This window comes from Crinia signifera, chromosome 11 (genome assembly GCF_055691185.1).
Source record: "Crinia signifera chromosome 11, ASM5569118v1, whole genome shotgun sequence".
Taxonomy (NCBI): Eukaryota; Metazoa; Chordata; class Amphibia; order Anura; family Myobatrachidae; genus Crinia; species Crinia signifera.
In genome coordinates this window covers 48,118,378-48,137,678 of record NC_139227.1, presented here as the reverse complement: position 1 = coordinate 48,137,678, position 19,301 = coordinate 48,118,378, and the positions used below count along the sequence as shown (strand labels likewise).

The window sequence follows — 19,301 nt, the reverse complement described above, 5'->3', positions numbered from 1 at the left end:
ATAACTGGTTAAAGGGGGGGGGGGTTTCTCTCCCCCTCACACCAGAAAATGCAGGGACTAAGCTGGTGTAAAAGGGGCCAAACTGGGAATGCATTTTCTGTTGTGAAAGGGGTATTATTTAAAATAGCCGGTACCTGCAGTGCTCTGAATACAGCCAGGCTCTGCCACTGTCAGTGGCTATCACTTCTGCCTGGCGGCGGCTGTCCCACATTTACCGCGAGCATGTACTCCCCCTTGGCAATGAACATGTAATCCCACATGGCAACGAGCATGGAACCTCTGGCAATGAGCATGGAACCCTTGGCAATGAGCATGTAGATAAGCAGCACTTATGTAGCATAATTTTTAATAGGCATTATGGTGTTTGGCATAATAGATAATAGACATAATGGCGTGTAACTTAACGTGTAATGGACATTATGGTGTAAATGTTTAATGCATGCCTTTGGTGGACAATGTCACTGTTTATGAAGCGTATCGTGAATTTTGGCTTAATCTTTGTGGCATTATGTGAATTTTGTCTCAATCTGTGTGGCATTATGTGAATTTTGGCTCAATCCATGTGGCATTATGTGAATTTTGGCTCAATCCATGTGGCATTATGTGAATTTTGGCTCAATTCGTGTGGCAGTATGTGAATTTTGGCTCAATCCATGTTGCATTATGTGAATTTTGGCTCAATCCATTTGGCATTATGTGAATTTTGGCTCAATCCGTGTGTTATTATGTAAATTTTGGCTCAATCCATGTGGCATTATGTGAATTTTGACACAATCCATGTGGCATTATGTGAATTTTGGCTCAATCCGTGTGGCATTATGTGAATTTAGTTTCATTCCATTTGGCATCATGTGTAAGGGGGAAGTATAAAGGGGTCTAGTATTTTGTTGTATATGGTGTTGTAGACTACACTCAAGGACACACCTCTGTTGAGTGGCCACACCCCTTTTCCGGAGCGCGCCTTCGGCGCGCATACAACTACATACTTCGCTTTCGTCGCCATGGTGGGCCTGCATACTTTAAATGCCAGGGCCTATTTTTAATCCCATTCCCACCCTCTCTCTGCCGCTCTCTTAGCATGTACACTGGCACCACTAACACTGCCCCTCCCCCACCTAAACCCTCTTTTATCATGGTGCCCCCCCTGTCATTTTATCCTGGATCCGCCCCTGAGTATTACAATATGATATAGGGACAGTCTGTGCAATGTATCCCCTAGACTAGAGATGGGTATACCATGACAGGAGCCTATAACCAGGCAAAGAAACTCGGCACTGCCGCAACGGCAGTACAGACTGCGCGCTGCCGATATGGCGCAGGAACTAGTCGACTCTACTGAGGAAGTGGGCGGACTTGGAGGCAGGGCTGGGGCATCACGCAGGGAAGCATGTTATACACAAGGACCTGACACACTGCACTGCATCCGGTCCTTGTACACTACAGTACTGTAACACACACACAACGGGGCATGCATATAGAATCTATACATATATTCTATATGTAATGAAATGGGGGTAATGGACAATCTCGCTGCCAAGAAACAGCCGGGCATGCATATAGATTCATATGCAAACCCGGCTGTGTCTCAGCAGCACAACCATCCATTACACCATTTGGGGTAATTTACCACTGTTTCCTGACCACTGCTCTAAAAGATCTAAAAGCAGTACCATGCCTTCACAGCAGGGGGCGCTATTTCCCTTTCTTTGATTCCAGGACACTGCATTTGTTAAACAGTTACATCTGGTTTCACACTCGCACAATAGACTTCAGGTGGTTGAAAATGAGGCTTTTATTTGAGAGAAAAAAAGGCCCGTTTGATTTATACAACAGGAAGGCCAACCATGTTTTCTCAGTTAGAATATACAGCAGTACGTTTCACTGCCGGCGAACAGTGTTCCTGGGTCTCCGTGTTCTTGCCCCAGGCAGGGAAGGGGTTAATTAGCACATTATAACAAAAACAAAAGCGTCCAATTGATTTCGGTTACTCGCCTGTCAAATGTCAAAAAGTCCCTGCGCGTGTTTGTTTTCTGGGACGTTCCTCCACCCCCCGCACACCTTCCTTTCAGGGTTTTCTCTATGTTGCTAGGGCTTCAAGTACATTTTCTCCACAAATTGGCATGTAAACAAAATGCAAGTTGATACTTGGGAAGCGGCTCATTGCATTTTGATGGACTTCTCCTTGTCGGACTCCGCAATGTCGTTGCAAAGCTCCAGGTCGTCCTCCGGAGGGCTGGGTTGTGGGTACACAACGTAGCAGACTTTCTGGCCACAAAATGTCATGGTTTCTGAAAGTACAGTTTGATGAGTTAATTTATCACACAAAGCAAACTCTGGGCGGAGCAAACGCACTGCAGAGAAACACACTGGGTGGCAGGAATGCTCATACTGCCAGACTATTCTTACATGCATGACATACAGTATACAGCAGGAGTAGTAGGGGTACATTCTACATATAGGGCCTTGTTCTGGTTGACTCAGCTGCAAAGATCGCAGATTACCAAGTCCCAGAGTGTCCTCCCACTCAGGGGCGTAACTAGAAGTTTGTGGGCCCCATAGCAACATCTTGATAGTGGTATACCTCCCAACAGTCCCGATTTTAGCGGGACAGTCCCGATTATCAGGGCCTGTCCCGCTGTCCCACCCGCGGGTGGCAGTGTCCCGCGGTGTGGGGGGGCTGTTGGGAGTCCCCCCTGTCAGCTGCTAAGCAGCGGGGAATAAACGCTGTGCGCATGCGCACAGCGTCTATTCCCGCAGCCAGGGGGCATGGCTAGAGGCTCACAGAGCCTCTGGGTCATGCCTCCATAGCGGCAAAATGGGGGCGTGGCCTCACGGGGAGCCACGAGTATAGACCACGCCCCAAATTAGGCCACGCCCCCATACGGCGCGCAGCAGCGTCCCGCCTGCAGACCTGGCAGAGTTGGGAGGTATGTAAGTGTGACAGGGAGAGGGAGGGAAGGGATAGCTGGCAGGAGAGGCACTACTAGGGGACAGGCTGTCAATTTGGGGGTTGACAGGCACATGCCTCATAGAAAAAGGGGAGCAGGCTGTCACTTGGCAGGATCAGCTTACAGATTAGTTTACAGGATTGAAAGGGGCCGACTGTCACTTGGTGGGGGTTGGCAGACAGATATAGGAAATTGCAAGGGGAGGGGGGCGCAGGCAGTTAGTTACAGAACATTGCAAGGAAGGGGCAAGGAGGCTACCCATGACCTCAAACCCCCAGCCAGTTACCTGCTTCTAGCTGATATTAGAGGCTCTCTCACCCCCTTCAGACGTCCCAGGCTAGCAGCTCCTCGTGTGAAGGAGAAACCTGCTGCACATTGTTTATCTCAGTGACTGTCTGCTAAATACAGACAAAGGAGCAGCGCCCTCTAGTTTTTTGTTTTGCACTCCCAGCCTCCTGCCCGGAAATAAAGCTGACAGCTCCAGTCCCTGCACTGCACGGCTAAGAATACTACGGTATTTTAAATTAAAATAAGGAAGAAAAAACTGAAAAGGGTGCAGGGGATAGCCTGCTGGGTCCTCGGGCCCCCAAATGGCTGGGCCCCATAGCAGTTGCATCCCCTGCACCCACTGTAGTTACGCCACTGCTCCCACTGATATATCCTCTCACAGCCATCATTCGATGGTCGGTGAATGATTTCTCCTGGGCTCGCAAATGTAAGTCAGTGGAGACTGACATATTCACAGGCACCGGGTCAAAGACAGAGCAGGTGGCTGATGTCATGCCCGCCCCAAGCACACTTCTTCCCGCCTGTGCACCTATGGGAACGCCCAGCATTCCCATGTCCCAGCACAGCCCCCGTCCGCCCTCCCTCCCCGCTGCGAACGGCCCAGCAACAATGGAAATCGCAGAGGCCCCTCACAGACTGGGTTTGCACATGCGCACAAATACGCATGCACAAACCCCATCCACCAGGGCAGGGGCCAATTTCGGATCACTGCAAATGAACCAGAATCGGACACATATACTGTAGATACTCCTAATAAGCTTAGAAAGTCATCAATAAGTCTCAATGCACAACAAGCAGGATGGATAAGTAGTCAGAGCTTCCGAGAAGGGGGGGGGGGGGGTTGCTGGAGGGGCCCGGCAGGGGCCCTGGTCCGACCCACCACATACCTTGCCCCTCCGTCCCTGCTGGGCAGCAGCAGCATCACACACACATACAGCATGTGATGTGCTGACAGCAGGCTCAGCATGAGCGTTTCACTGACAGCGTGAGAGATCATGCTGAGCCTGCTGTCAGCACAGCACATGCTGTAGGTGTGTGCTGCTGCTGAGGTTGTGGGGGTGAGGGACGACTTTAGTTTTGTCACCCACCTTAAACATTTTTGGGGCGTGGTCTAATCGCAGGAGGTGGCCACGCCTCCCACAATTAGGCCACACCCACCAAATTTTACCTGGGCCCAGCATACCTCTCGGCTGCCCTGCAAGTAGTAACAGGTGTAAACCACATTGTACTGTATAGTAACAAAGTAGTTGCCACGGCAACCTTTCATCGTTGTTTTATTTGGCTATTTGCTTCATACAGTTGATGTGGTAGTATCGTGGTGGTACACTAATTGGGGGCCCAAGTGCTCAGATATATATACTTACCCCCAAAAAAGAAAAACAAATGTCAACATTTTATTGTGTTGATCATTCAGGCGTAAGCCTTGAGCTTGTGTCGACAAGCAATGTTGACCCTTTGCATGTCTACCCTATGATCCATACCCGTCTGCCAGCACTAATAGGCATTATTATTACATTGAATTTGTAAGAGCCAAAAGTGGTTGGCAGTGCCGTACATAGGGCACATATTAGAACAATACAGGGAGCACAAGACTAAACATAAAAGTAACTAAAGCAGGTGCTTCTGTAATCGCTGAGAAAATGCCTGGCCCGCCACTGCCCCAAAGGTCTGCACAAACGCAGTGGGGAAATCACAGGGAATATGGTGCAGAAGAGCCAATAAGCTTCTAACTGCCACGTTACATTCTGGGCTTGGAAATTGCCATTTAGGATCTGGGTGATTGGTATTTTATCTCCACCCCCCTGTATCTCTCACCAAAGCATAGTGCATAGGCCCCTTAGCAGTCTTTCTCTAGGCCAGTGGTAGCCAACCCTAGCCCTCGAGAGCTACCAACAGTTAACATTTTCCAGACAACCTAGCTGCTGCACAGCTGCACTAATTAATCACTGATACATTTTAAAAGATCCACAGATGGAGCTAATTAGCTCACTTGTGATTCTGTGAGGAGACCTGCAAAACATGCACTGTTGGTAGCTCTCGAGGACTAGGGTTGGCTACCCCAGCTCTAGGCATTCTGGGTGAGATTTACTAAGCCTTGAAAATGAGAGAGATACAGCATAAAGCATAGCCCTGGCTAATTGGCTCCCAACTGTAACATTCCAACTTTTGATAAATCTCTCCCTTTGTCTTGTCTCATTAGCCTTCTAAACCAAAACCTACTGGTGCCCGGGTAACACACTGGCCAAGACCTACTGGTGCCTGGGTAACACACTGGCCAAGACCTACTGGTGCCTGGGTAACACACTGGCCAAGACCTACTGGTGCCCGGGTAACACAGTGGCCGAGATCTAATGGTGCCCAGGTAACACACTGGCCAAGACCTACTGGTGCCCGGGTAACACACTATCCAAGACTTACTGGTGCCCGGCTAACATACTTTGCCAATCATGCTAAGGGACATATTCAGTTGTATTATCAGTTTCGACAATCATGATGCCGATTTGCCCAATCCATGTCTTTATCGACTATTGGAATGCTTGAGGCCATTGGATAAAAAACAGCCAAAACATTGAATAGGTTGAATGTATATTCTAGCCAAAAACTGCCGATATTTACTCACGATATTCCTGGCAGAGGCTGAATATGCCCCACGGTGTGTATCATCCCCCAAACCATCAGAGTGTGGGTAAAGGTGTCAGCAAATAACCATACGGTATGAAGGTCTCTTACTTACCAATAAATCTATCTACACACTTTGGTTTATTCTTCCAGTAAACGCCCAAGAAGAAGACTGGCACGCCCGTCAAAATAATGATGAGCCCTACGCCGCACACTATTGGCTCGGAGTAAAAGCTGAATATCAGGAGGAACGCCCAGAATATCAGGTAGGTGATTGGAATCAGTAGGTTTACCTAAAACAAAGCGATACATAGCTCACATCATCTGTACATGTGACATCACTGACCGTTATATAATACACTGACACTGGCCTTCATATATTACACTGACACTGACCGTCATATAATACACTGACACTGGCCTTCATATATTACACTGACCCTGACCGTCATATAATACACTGACACTGGCCTTCATATATTACACTGACACTGACCGTCATATAATACACTGACACTGGCCTTCATATATTACACTGACACTGACCGTCATATAATACACTGACACTGGCCTTCATATATTACACTGACACTGACCGTCATATAATACACTGACCGTTATATAATACACTGACCATCTTATCAGACACTGACACTGGCCGCCATATATTACATGGACACTGACCATCATATAATACACTGACCGTCATATAATACACTAACACTGACCGGCATATAATACACTAACACTGACGTCATATAATACACTGACACTGACCATCATATATTACACTGACACTGACCGTCATATAATACACTGACCATCATAAAATACACTGACCATCTTATCAGACACTGACACTGGCCGTCATATATTACACAGACACTGACCGTCATATAATACACTGACACTGACTGTCATATAATACACTGACTGTCATATAATACACTGACCGTCATATAATACACTGACACTGACCGTCATATATTACACGGACACTGGCAGTCATATATTACACGGACACTGACCGTCATATAATACACTGACACTGACTGTCATATAATACACTGACCGTCATATAATACACTGACACTGACCGTCATATATTACACTCCCCATGTACAGGAAGTAACATTTATATTGCTTTGGGGTGGGGGGATGTTATAAACTATAGCAGTGGTGTATGTATTATGGTGCAGGGTGTCCCTCCCTTCTCTCAAATAGAAGGGACTGGCTACTTGCCGAGACCTTCAGTGGCCTGCTCGCAGCACCCCCACGGTCATGCAGCCGGCCCAATGGTGTCACAGTTGATCCGATGTTGCATCCTAGGATGCAGCTTGGATCTATAATGCATGCAGAAATGTCAACGTTTATTTCTTAGTTTATACTCCCCCTCCCCCTATGAGATGATTGGGGTATTCCCCAATCCCAGCTTCTCCCCACACCTCTACTGAACTGACTTTGGTGTCTGTAGATTTGGGAGGAATCTCTAAAACACCTGTAGAGACCACTAGCCGGGGGGCCAGTTCTGGGGCAGCGGATCTCAAGGCGGGGCCCCCCTGCGGTAAATCATGTACTGATGTCAAAGTAAAAATGTCGGGAGAAGATAACAAGGTCTTATACACTAATATGTATGTTTGTGACAGATTCGGTACACATGGTGCGTACTGTGGTGGGGCTCTTACCTTGATTGGTCGGAACATTTTGGGCTTCTTGAAGCGAAGAACAATTAGCCCCATAATTGTTACTCCGTAACAGAGGTAGTTAATAAAAGACACATAGTTTATTAGGGTGTATGTATCGCCCACTAACATGATGATAATTGTCGCTCCGCACTGAAAGACAAAAACCCCAGTTATTATATGCCGTCAGCCTGCTATAAGTACAATAACGTAGTGTAGAAAGTAAGGGCCCTATTCAGAGGTGGACACAGTCGCGGCAGCTGTGTCTTTTTTGCCACTGTCGCGTCTGAATTGTGATGCCCACATTATAGTGCATTTCTGTCTGGTGCGCATTTACAGAACGTGGCCATTTGCACAGCGTCCACCCACAATTTTTACAAAATTAAGTCATTTATTTTATGACACATCTCCGCTACAATTGGAGCAGGTTACTATTCCCAAACGTACACCTTGTAGATGATAAAAGAAAAAATTGTGTCAACCTTATTTGTGCGACCATTACCATGTCAACCGCTTGTATCAGTCGGCCTATTGTTTTCATGAATGTCGACCACATGGGGACAATCGCATTGCCTGGCAACCTAATTAAGGTCAACTAGATTCCATTCTACCCAGTTGCCACCATGTTTTCCTGCAACCTTTTCTTGCTGCAGAAGTCGCCAGAAACAAGCGCTATTGTGATCTGCCATGCACACAGATGATGAACTCTGGGGTTCTATTTCACCCCATAGCCTGTGCCCCCTCAGACAAATCCCACCAGACATACAACTTGTTCCCCCTCACACACTCACTCCATAACTTGTGCCCCCTCAGACTCACCTCATAGCCTGTGCCCCCTTAGACACTCACCCATAGCCTGTGCCCCCTTAGACACTCACCCATAGCCTGTGCCCCCTTTAGAGACTCACTCCATAGCCTGTGCCCCCTCAGACACTCACCCATAGCCTGTTCCCCCTCAGACAAATCCCACCATACAACCATTGCCCCCCCGACAAGTTTGTCCACAGCCTGTGCCCCTTTTATCCCTAAACCAAAGGCTGTATTGTGAAGGTATACAGACATTTGGAAATGGATACTGTTCCCTGAACCAGGACTGGAAGCAGAGAGACCAAGCGGCATGAGGCACTGCTTATCACTGTCAGCTTGTGGGGGAAGGGGGGATCTTAGAATGCACACCGACCATATATACATGAGGTGCTTATCACTGTCAGGACAGATCCTTCCGCCCAGTGGCGTAACTATGGAGGGTGCAGCTGCTATGGGGCCCGGGCCCTTGGGCGGCCCCATAGCACAGCAGGCATCCCCTGCACCCTTTTTCCTTATGCTCGCTTGGCAGTGTCGGTGGTGCCGTCTCTGCCCCCTCCCCCCTCCCCCCCGCTGGCGACGATGCGCTGCTACATAATGAAGGGAATGTGGTGGTTCGGCTGTATCAGCCTTCCCCCCTCTCCCTCCCTGCTTTGATGCTGCCGGAGACTGACGTCACTATCTAATGACCAGCCCCGGCGTGAAACACGCTGTGCTGCTTGCCTGCTCTGTGTGGGAGACCCAGGCCCTGGGAACAGGAGACACAGAGCTGTCAGTGCAGGAAGACTCGGCGTGACAGCATCAATTGTGCTGGTAAGAGGGGGAGGGGAGGGGGAAGGAGGGAGGAACAGGGCAGCCTGAACTGTGGGTCGGAGGGGAGAGGATGTGAATAGAAGAAAAAAAAAGTGATGCAGGTGCCCCCTCCTCATTTTCTTCCCTTTCTCTCTCTCTCTCTCTCTCTCTCTCTCTCTCTCTCTCTCTCTCTCTCTCTCTCTCTCTCTCTCTCTGTGGGCGAGATTTACTAAAGGGAAAATGCCGTAAAACCCCCGTTTTACGGCATTTTCCTATGTATCAATCCCTGTCCGCCCCGTTTTCGCAAGGCTGGGTATCGCCACCCCCTGGGCTTCTTTCGCCTCCCGCCGTACGACGTCCACGCGTATGTCTCTCTCACTGTATGTCTCTCTCGCTCTGTCTCTCTCCACCTCCTCTCATTTACTCCCTCCCCACCATGTCTCCTTTTTTTCTCCCTCTCTTCTGCTACGACCTCCCCTTTACACCCCCCCCCCTTCCATATAATCTCTCTCTCTCCCTCCCCCCCCCACACACCTGTCATCCTCTTCTCCTGTGGCGGGGGGCCCTTTTCAAAATTTTGCTATGGGGCCCAGAAGGAAGTAGTTACGCCCCTGCTTTAGGGATGGCCATCGACCATCGATGATTCGAAATCATCGATGGTTCATGGCCGATGTCGAATACTTTTGCCATCGATGGGGGAGAACCAGATGGTTTTGACAATTTGACAAAACAATGTTTTGCTTTTTTTATTTTTTTCAAAGTGCCGGGACACGGAGCATAGCTCCGTCCCCTGACACTCGCGAAGCCCCGCCCCCGTGTTTTGATTGGTCCACAGGCCAATCAATCAAACACAATGGATGAGCATCGATATGTAAAAATATCACTATCACTGTAGCACTATCGATGGCCTGTTGCAGAATTGCCATCGATGGCAACCATCGATGGCAATGGCAACGATGGCCATCCCTACCCTGCTTCCGCCTCATTCATCTGTGATGTTACTTGTGGTCTCCTCAATGGATAAATCAAGCCAGAGGCTGGCAGCTTCCTTCACCTCTGTATAGGGGGTGGGGGGCGCTGTTGGGCGCATTGATGTAGAAAAAGATGTTCTGTGCTAAATGAACATTTAAACAATGTAGAAATACCCTGAATGTATCAGCCCGCCCCCCTACAATCAATGGCTGCAGGCAGTGGCGGAATTTGTGAGTGGTGGGGACAGGCCAGGGTTGCCTACCTGACCCTCTCCTATAGGGCGGGATGTATTAATATACATCGCCGCCCTTCGCCTGGCAGCCGCCGCGATGCTGCCGCTTATGTATTAACATATGCGGCTAGCATCGGGTTGCAGTGACGGAGACCCCCGCGATACCTGTGATGTGGTCTGCGGGGGTCTCTGTCACATCCCGGCGGCTGCCAGTGTCCCCCTGCGTCTCCTCCTCCCCTTTGCAGCCGGATGTCCTCCCGGCTGTAACACCTGCTGGGGGAGGAGGAGATCAGGAGGGGGGGGGGGGGGGGGGCGCGCGGACGTCAGGCGGCGATAGAAGCCCATAGGCTTATATAGGGTGATACCCAGCCAAGCGAAAACGGGACCAACGGGTGATGGTAAATAGGAAGATGCGGTAAAACCCCCGTTTTACCGCATTTTCCCTTTAGTACATCCCGCCCTCAGGGAGAAAATACTCTGTTCCTGGACTTCCCTGGTAATGTATGATTTCCATCACCTGTGGGGAGCTAGGTAATTGATAAGAAAGGTGCTTCACCACAGGTGGTGGCAATCATATATCACTATGGAAGGCCATGAACAGAGCATTTTCTCCCTGAAGGAGAGGGTCAGGTAGGCAACCCTAGGCCCAGGCCCCAGGTGCAAAAGTATAATGTGGGCCACATACCAGTGGGTGACAAGGGTACAAACTGCTGGTCTGGGCAGCAGTGCACCCATTAGGCCTCAGTGGCCCCGTGCAGTGCACCTGCTGCACCAGTGCATACCTCCCAACATGACCCTCTTCAAGAGGACACAATGCTCTGTTCCTGGAGTACCCTGGTAATGTATGATTGCCATCACCTGTGGTGAAACACCTTTCTTATCAATTATCCTGCTCAATACATGTGATGGCAATTGTACAGCAAGAGGAAAGACCAGGAGCAGAGCAGTTTGTTCCCCCTGGAATGGGTCATATTGGAAGGTACAACTGAGTACCTTGGCATTATTACTGCATTTCGGTACCTTGCATTGGTGCAAGAGAGTAACTTGGCATTAGTGCAACGGAATACCTCAGCATTAGTGTAACCGAGTACCTCAGCATTCGTGTAACCAAGTGCCTCAGCATTAGTGCAAGGGAGTAACTTGGTACTAGTGTAACTGAGTACCTCAGCATTAATGTAACTGAGTACCTCAGCATTACTAGTCACCGAGTGCCTCAGCATTAGTCTAACTGAGTACCTCAGCATTAGTTAATTATGTGTCTAGTTGATATTCAGCATGAGCTCTTATCTGAAGAGACATTTCCTTTGGTTTTGCAGGGGGAAGCACAGGTGTGCATCATGTGGTAGCACAGGTGGCTGCAGTCCTGATGAATGCACATTCCCTTGAGAGGAAGGCTGGAGAGAGCACTACTGTGAGTACATGATCACTAATATTACAGATGCTATGTCTTCTAGCAGGAGGTTATTTGCAGGATTATACAGTATATGATCCAACCTTTGGCGCTCTGTATTTTATATGTAATTATTATTTGAAGCGGTTGCCGTAGTGATAGGGTCCTGCAGTCTTATATGGTGCCGGCAGAGGGAGGTTGGTGCTGTTACAGGTGAGGGGGGATTATGTGTTTTGAAATGTGCGCTAGGGAAAGCCCACTGAGTAACGCTTGGTCGGGCTGTCCAATGCAATTCCCCCCGCCCCCCCCAGCTCAGAGCTAGCGTTGTCCTATCCCCACTGTGGGGACAACGCTAGCACTGCTGCTGGCTCTGGGCTGTGCACAACATGTCCCAATAAAAGCGGGATCTTGTACATGCCCAGAGAGACGGTCGGGGGGGGGGGGGGGGGGGGGGGGGGGGGGGAGAGAAGAAATGCGCATGCGCAGGGCTGCTGATAATGAGAGCTGTTATCGCTGCTTATTTCTGCTTATGTTCTCCTTATCAGCAGGGGGGGGAGGGGGGGGTTAATACATTCGCCCATAATGCCTCATTATGCAGGTGAAGCAGGATCCCGTTATTTCTTATACGTCATGGCCCCATTCGTACATCGGCCCAAACGTGTTTTTGTGAAGTATTCACTGTGCATTGGAGAGAAATGTTCTGTAAATCTTGTGGGTCACATACATACAGTGTACTGTATAATTGTGTATAGTAGTGTGTAACAATTCCATGCCATATTTGTGTGGAAGAAAATATGAACAATGTTTATAATTTGTCAGCCAATGCAGTATCCTTATCATTCTTACATTATTACTAGGTTATTTATAACCAGTAACCAGGCTTTATTCCATGTGCAGATACAGTGGGGCAGATGTATTAAGCCTGGAGAAGAGATAAACTGGAGATAAAGTGGAGATAACTTGGAAGAGTTAACGCACCAGCCAATCAGCTGTGTTTGAAATTTGACAGTTGGGATCTGATTGGCTGGTGCATTATCTCCTTCCACTTTATCTCCCGTTTATCTCTTCACCAGGCTTAATACATCTGCCCCAGTGTACATTATAGCAACCAAAATGTTTCAAACCCTGTGCAGTTCCTCTTCCCTTCTTGGGGTGTCGCGCTCTGCTGTGGTGCTACTAGCACAGTCTGGTCTGCATATCAGTGCTGAAATACAGACATCACTGTGCTAGTAGCACCACAGCACAGAGCGAAACCCCAGCCAGGTGAGAGGAACTGCACAGGGTTTTGGAAGCTGCAGGGTGATATAATGAACATTACAGATATTTAAGTACCCGAATGATAGGTTAACAGTTCCTAGGTTGACATTGACAAACTGCTGACATGCACTAGGTCAACATTGCCAAAAGGTTGACATTTAAATGGTTGACACATGAACAGGTTGACATGCGTTTTCCATATGATCTCCAATTGTAAAAGTTACAGCAGCCAAAGCACGGTGAGCGAGGTCAAAATACCGAGAACCATTGACTGACGGTCAAAATCCCGATAAGGTCAAAATACTGACATTTAAAATGCCGACAAGGTCAAAATACCGACATATAGTATGTAGACAGGTGAAAAGGTCGACAGGTCGCAAGGTCGACATGGGTTTTTTCACTGTTTTTGACCTGACATGTGCCGACAGGCGGTAATTCATGCCTTACCATCCACTAGGGCAGGCATTCCCAACCACGGTCCTCAAGGCACACCAACAGTGCAGGTTTTGTAGATATCCAGGCTTGAGCACAGGTGACTTAATTAGATAGACTTAAGAATCCTCCTCCCTCATGGAATATATGATGGCAGGATGTGACCGTGGGTGGTGGAAAACCAGACAGAAATCTAAGTTCTCAAAACAAGCACAGGTAAGCAGGGCTGATGCCTGGGATAAAAACCACTGCTCCTCCTAGATGTTCACAGTAAGTCCAAAGAGTCCAAAACCCTCCAGGGGAAATCCAAAGTAACTCCAGACGCGTTTTCGACTGCTAAATGCAGTTTTTCTCAAGGAGAACACGGGATTGTTGGGATTTTTACCTTGTTGGGATTTTGACCGTTGGTCAATGGTTGTCAGTATTTTGACCGTCGGGGGGGGGGGGGGGGGGAGAGGACGGTTTTGCATAGCGCAGAGCTATGCTAAGCCATCCTCAAAGCCACTCTTGCTGGTATAACCAGCAGATGAACGGCTTTCCCGGCGATGATGCGTGGCATACACACTGGGCGGCTTTGAGCTGAAAGCCGCTCAAACCTCCTGTTTTGCGCGACTTTCAGCTCAAAGTCGCCCAGTAAGTCCAAAGAGTCCAAAAACCCTCCTGGGGCCTTAGTCACAGCTAGACACTTCCCGAGACTTCCGCATGGCTACGCTATGACATCCGCTATGTTTTCATGTACAGGACTAAATAGGGGGCGCTATTGCATCAGTGCTCTTTATTTCTGGTAATACAGCCTAGGCCATTCTACAGTATACAGGCAGGCAAACGCTCCTATATCGTACTTACACAAACAAGCAGGGCTGGCACTGGGGTGCAATATTTTAAAGTGTATCATGGCCAGTAAGCTGGGCAAGTGGCCTTCTCGGGCTCCGGAGAAGCATAACCTGTGGAAAGAGGCAGCACATGGGTTAACATCCATCTACTCCAAGTGCTCCAAGAAGCGCTCTACTCACAGTGGAGATTCTCCAAATGGAAGGTCCGCTCCAAGTGACCACTCCACCACTTGCTATTCAGTCACTGATTGGTTGGATAGCGCTTTAAGCAGTGACGGTGAGGCCTCAGTGGAGAACGTCCACCTTGAGTAATATTTCTGTACTTTGGCGTTAATTCTATGCTAATGTAATGATTACATGGTGTTTGCTTGTCATAAAGCATTATTACAGAGGTAGGCAATTGCAGGAAAGACAAATGCAGTTAATAAAATGTTTAATGGAAGGATCTTAATCTGGACGGTGTCATGATTAAGTAACATTGCTATATCATTTACACAGAGTACTAATTAGTGCAGTGTTTTCCCAGCTACAGTCCTCGTGCACCCCCTACAGACCATCTTTTAAGGATTTCCAGCTAAGGGGGGTGGGGGTGTAATTAATGACCCAAAGAAATAGATGTAACTCACTAGTAATTAATGAAATATGGGTACTATGTGACTATATGCACTAATCCTGGGTTAGTGGCCATAACATCCAGTGGTTTAGGTCGGGGTCACTGTGGTAGGACACGTACAGCTTACAGTAGCTTCTCTTCCCCCATACAGAGGTCATTGTGTAGCTTCTCTTCCCCCATAACTCTTCCTCTCACAATATCATATCTTGGGTGTGGCTTCATAGAAGTTTGATTCCCACCATGACCCTATGTGTGTGGAGTTTGTATATTCTCCCCGTACGTACTCTCTGCGTGTTGTGTTTGCATTCTGGTTTTTGGAATGTGTCCAGTGCTGCATAAAGAGAAGGCCTAAACCAGTGGTTCTCAAACGCAACCAAAGAAATCCACAAAACATGTAGACCTGTAGATGGTTCTATATATTAGAACGCGTAATATTTGTATTCTGCTTGCAGGAAATTACTCCGCATGAACTGGGTATGAATGTCGACCACTTGGGTCAACATGGCTAAGGTCGAAAAAGCTGGAAGGTTGACAATTGGAAGGTCAACAGTCAAAAGGTTGACCTGAATTTTTTTCCCGAATTTCACCGTAAGTCGACATGGACACGGTATCAGTGTACCGCTGCGTTCGGCACACTATTGTATTCTCCATCCACGCCCTAGTGGGTGGTAGGGTATGAAATATCACCTGTCCACACAAGTTGGCTAAAAAAAAACATGAAAAACTCATGTCGACCTATTGACTGTCACCCTTAGCCATGTCGACATATTTAATGTGTTCAGGGGCGTAACTAACTATTTAGCCCCCCCCCCGCCGCACCTAACTCCCCCCCCCCCCCCCCTTCTTACCCACGGTCTGCGTCTCGCCTGGCTCTCTGTCGGGACCTTCCTGACATCACGGTCCCGGCCGGCTCCTTCTGCTACAATGAAAACGGACTCTTAGAAAATGGCTGCCCCCCTACTGCAGACAGAAAACTGTCTGCAGTAGGGGGGCAGCCATTTTCTAATTGTCAGTTTTCATTGCAGCAGGAGCCGGCCGGGACCGTGACGTCAGGAAGGTCCTGACAGAGAGCCGGGCGAGACGCAGACTGCGGGTAACTATAGCCCCGCAGCCCCCCCGGCGGCGCCCCCAATTTCTCTGCGCCCCCCCGCCACCGCGGGGGCAGCGGAGCTATAGTTACGCCACTGAATGTGTTCCCATTAAGTATTCGACCTAATGTATGTCGACCTTCATATTGTTAATCTAGCGACCATCTCCCTAAGAAAAGAACACTTACTAAGACCAAGTGTGCTACACTAGTGCCACCTGGTGGTTTATCCTCTCATATCCTACAGAATGTGTTCCCTGTCGTGCACACAACAGACACTGTAATTGCAGGCGTGCTGTCACACAAGTGCCCAAACTTCTATATAACACCGCACCAGTCGCCCCCCTGAAATCACAAGGTGCAGAGTCTTTCTGCTGATTGGAGATTTGCTACTGATTGCAGAGGAAAAGATGTTAGATGCTACATCTACAGGGTTAGACCATACTCCCTCCAACCTGGATGAGGTGAAGAGATATCCATTAATCCCGCCGAATGTGGACAGCGCTACTGACACTGGCATGATCCAAGAGAAATAGCCCAGTAGCTTTTCACCAAATGTCTAAAGCAACAGAAGGGGGGAGAGATTTAAATATATATAGGTATATATGGAGAGGGGGGAAACACTATAGATTGTCCGACAGCTGGGTAGTGAAACGCGTCTACTTACAACTGCCACGGCATTGGAGGACATCAACTCTTCAGGCGTCATGGCTGTGAAGTAAGCGATGTTCGTGAACGTGTAGACAAACGTCACCAGCGGGATGGAGATGAATATGGCGCGAGGTAGATTCCTAAACACATAATGGTAAATGATCAGAACATATTTAGTACCTGTCCCAGGGGAGGAACTACAAGCACCTGAGCAGTACTGTGCTGCACTGCAGGGTGTCAGATGTAACATGTGCACAAAGAGTTAAACCATATTACAAATGATGTAGCTCATTTTGGTTCTTGTGAGTTCTATCATTTGTCCATTGTTTACGCTCCATATCATTAATGATGCGCTCTCCCGCGGGTCGTTACCGATGTTCTCCATCACCCGTACATGAAACTCAATTTCCACTATATTGTCAACGAGTGCATGTACGGAGCCGGGGGGGCCCGATGGCGTCACTCAACGATATCATTAACAATATCATTTAGTGTGTATGTTCAATTGTTGATGATATCATTCATAAAGGATATTGTCTAGTGTGTATGGGGCTTTAGATTTTGGTGGGGTGTTTTCAAACTGAAATGTAAATTGCAGTATGAGAATAAAGCTGTCTAATATTTGTGGGCTACATGCAAAAGCAGCCAGTATTTCCCGTGCACAGAAACTATATAGATACATTTGCTCCCGTTGCGTGGCTACATGGTTCGTTTTAGACATGGTTGCTTTTTACTTCCAAGCATAATTCAGGCCCTGGGTTGGCAGTATTCCTGCACATCTCTTTCATATCCTAGCATACGGATACAGGACGGTAGTGCGAGGAGCCTGAATCCTCATAGATGAAAGGGACTCACACAGGCTTGTAATAAAATGTCTTTGTATACAAACATGTGACATTGCAAACATCATCATGTAATACTTTGTTGTGTGCTTGTTGAAGCTTGGCGGCAGCCTTATGGTGCCCACACACGCACTGATGCCGGCGGTGCGCGCTCCCGCGGCACCTCATCGCACAGTACAAAAAGTATGTGCTGCACATACTTTTTGTACTAGCTTTTTATAGCATTGCACAAGGCATACGATGCGATGCTATGTGTGCTAGTTAAGCCCACAACGCACGCTGGGATCGGTGCGTGTGTGGGCACCTTTAGTCGCTGACTGTTGGTGGCCTTAAGGCTCTCCGGGAGGCTCACTTCAAATTACTATTGTATGTAAGAAACTCCTGGAGAGCTGGCAGCAGGGTACAGGGATCGGTGATCAGCGGAGTCTGGGCAGCGGTGAGGACCACATAGCGGCAGATGCCGAGGTGGGAAGCGGCTGATGAATTTGGTTCCTCTCTGTATTGTATGCAGTGCCCGTGTGGTTCCTCTCCGTATTGTATGCAGTGCCCGTGTGGTTCCTCTCTGTATTGTATGCAGTGCCCGTGTGGTTCCTCTCTGTATTGTATGCAGTGCCTGTGTGGTTCCTCCCTGTATTGTATGCCGTGCCCGTGTGGTTCCTCTCTGTATTGCATGCAGTGCCCATGTGCTTCCTCTCTGTATTGTATGCAGTGCCCGTGTGGTTCCTCTCTGTATTGTATGCCGTGCCTGTGTGGTTCCTCTCTGTATTGCATGCAGTGCCCGTGTGGTTCCTCTCTGTATTGCATGCAGTGCCCGTGTGGTTCCTCTCTGTATTGTATGCAGTGCCTGTGTGGTTCCTCTTTGTATTGTATGCAGTGCCCGTGTGGTTCCTCTCTGTATTGTATGCAGTACCCGTGTGGTTCCTCTCTGTATTGTATGCAGTGCCCGTGTGGTTCCTCTCTGTATTGTATGCAGTGCCTGTGTGGTTCCTCTCTGTATTGTATGCCGTGCCCGTGTGGTTCCTCTCTGTATTGCATGCAGTGCCCGTGTGGTTCCTCTCTGTATTGTATGCAGTGCCCGTGTGGTTCCTCTCTGTATTGTATGCCGTGCCCGTGTGGTTCCTCTCTGTATTGCATGCAGTGCCCGTGTGGTTCCTCTCTGTATTGCATGCAGTGCCCGTGTGGTTCCTCTCTGTATTGTATGCAGTGCCTGTGTGGTTCCTCTCTGTATTGTATGCAGTGTCCGTGTGGTTCCTCTCCGTGTTGTATGCAGTGCCCGTGTGGTTCCTCTCTGTATTGTATGCAGTGCCCGTGTGGTTCCTCTACGTATTGTATGCAGTGCCCGTGTGGTTTCTCTCCGTATTGTATGCAGTGCCCGTGTGGTTCCTCTCCGTATTGTATGCAGTGCCCATATTTTCACAGTTCGCAACAGCTTAAAATTTAATTAATATAATGTAATGTGCATTCAAATTATCTGGTGATAATGAGAGTTTGCGGAGTAAAGAACGAGCACTTTATATAAAATATTCATTTTACGGATTCAGATTTCCTCTAAATAGTTCATGTAAAAATGAAGACTTCATGTGTGAGGGGCAGGAGTGGGGTCTCCGGTGACTTGTGCCTGTACGCCACTTAAAAAGCAATGAATATAGAATGAGAGGAATATTCTACTCACCGTCGGGGATCCACCAGTTCTTCTGTGACATAATTCAAGAAGTTCCAACCGCTGAATGCAAAGGATCCTTGTAAGAAGGCCAGAGCCAGCTGCCCCACTGTGGGGGTCATCCAGAAATTAAACGCATTACTTGGTTTTAACGCTTCATAGTTTCCTGTACAAAAAGTGATATTTGCATCACGTCTCC

At 48.3% G+C, this 19,301-nt stretch overlaps 1 protein-coding gene across 1 annotated transcript in view; it reads right to left on the bottom strand.

Moving 5' to 3' along the window:
* Positions 1 to 1,774: 1,774 nt before the first annotated feature.
* SLC7A10 (solute carrier family 7 member 10) overlaps positions 1,775 to 19,301 on the bottom strand; it is a 45,992-nt gene continuing 28,465 nt past the window's right edge. The window contains 8 exon segments of the mRNA XM_083164775.1: positions 1,775 to 2,288; positions 5,971 to 6,148; positions 7,541 to 7,690; positions 14,263 to 14,301; positions 14,303 to 14,360; positions 16,405 to 16,508; positions 16,617 to 16,740; positions 19,115 to 19,268. Of these exon segments, the coding sequence (XP_083020901.1) occupies positions 2,158 to 2,288; positions 5,971 to 6,148; positions 7,541 to 7,690; positions 14,263 to 14,301; positions 14,303 to 14,360; positions 16,405 to 16,508; positions 16,617 to 16,740; positions 19,115 to 19,268 (938 nt within the window). The 3' untranslated portion in view covers positions 1,775 to 2,157.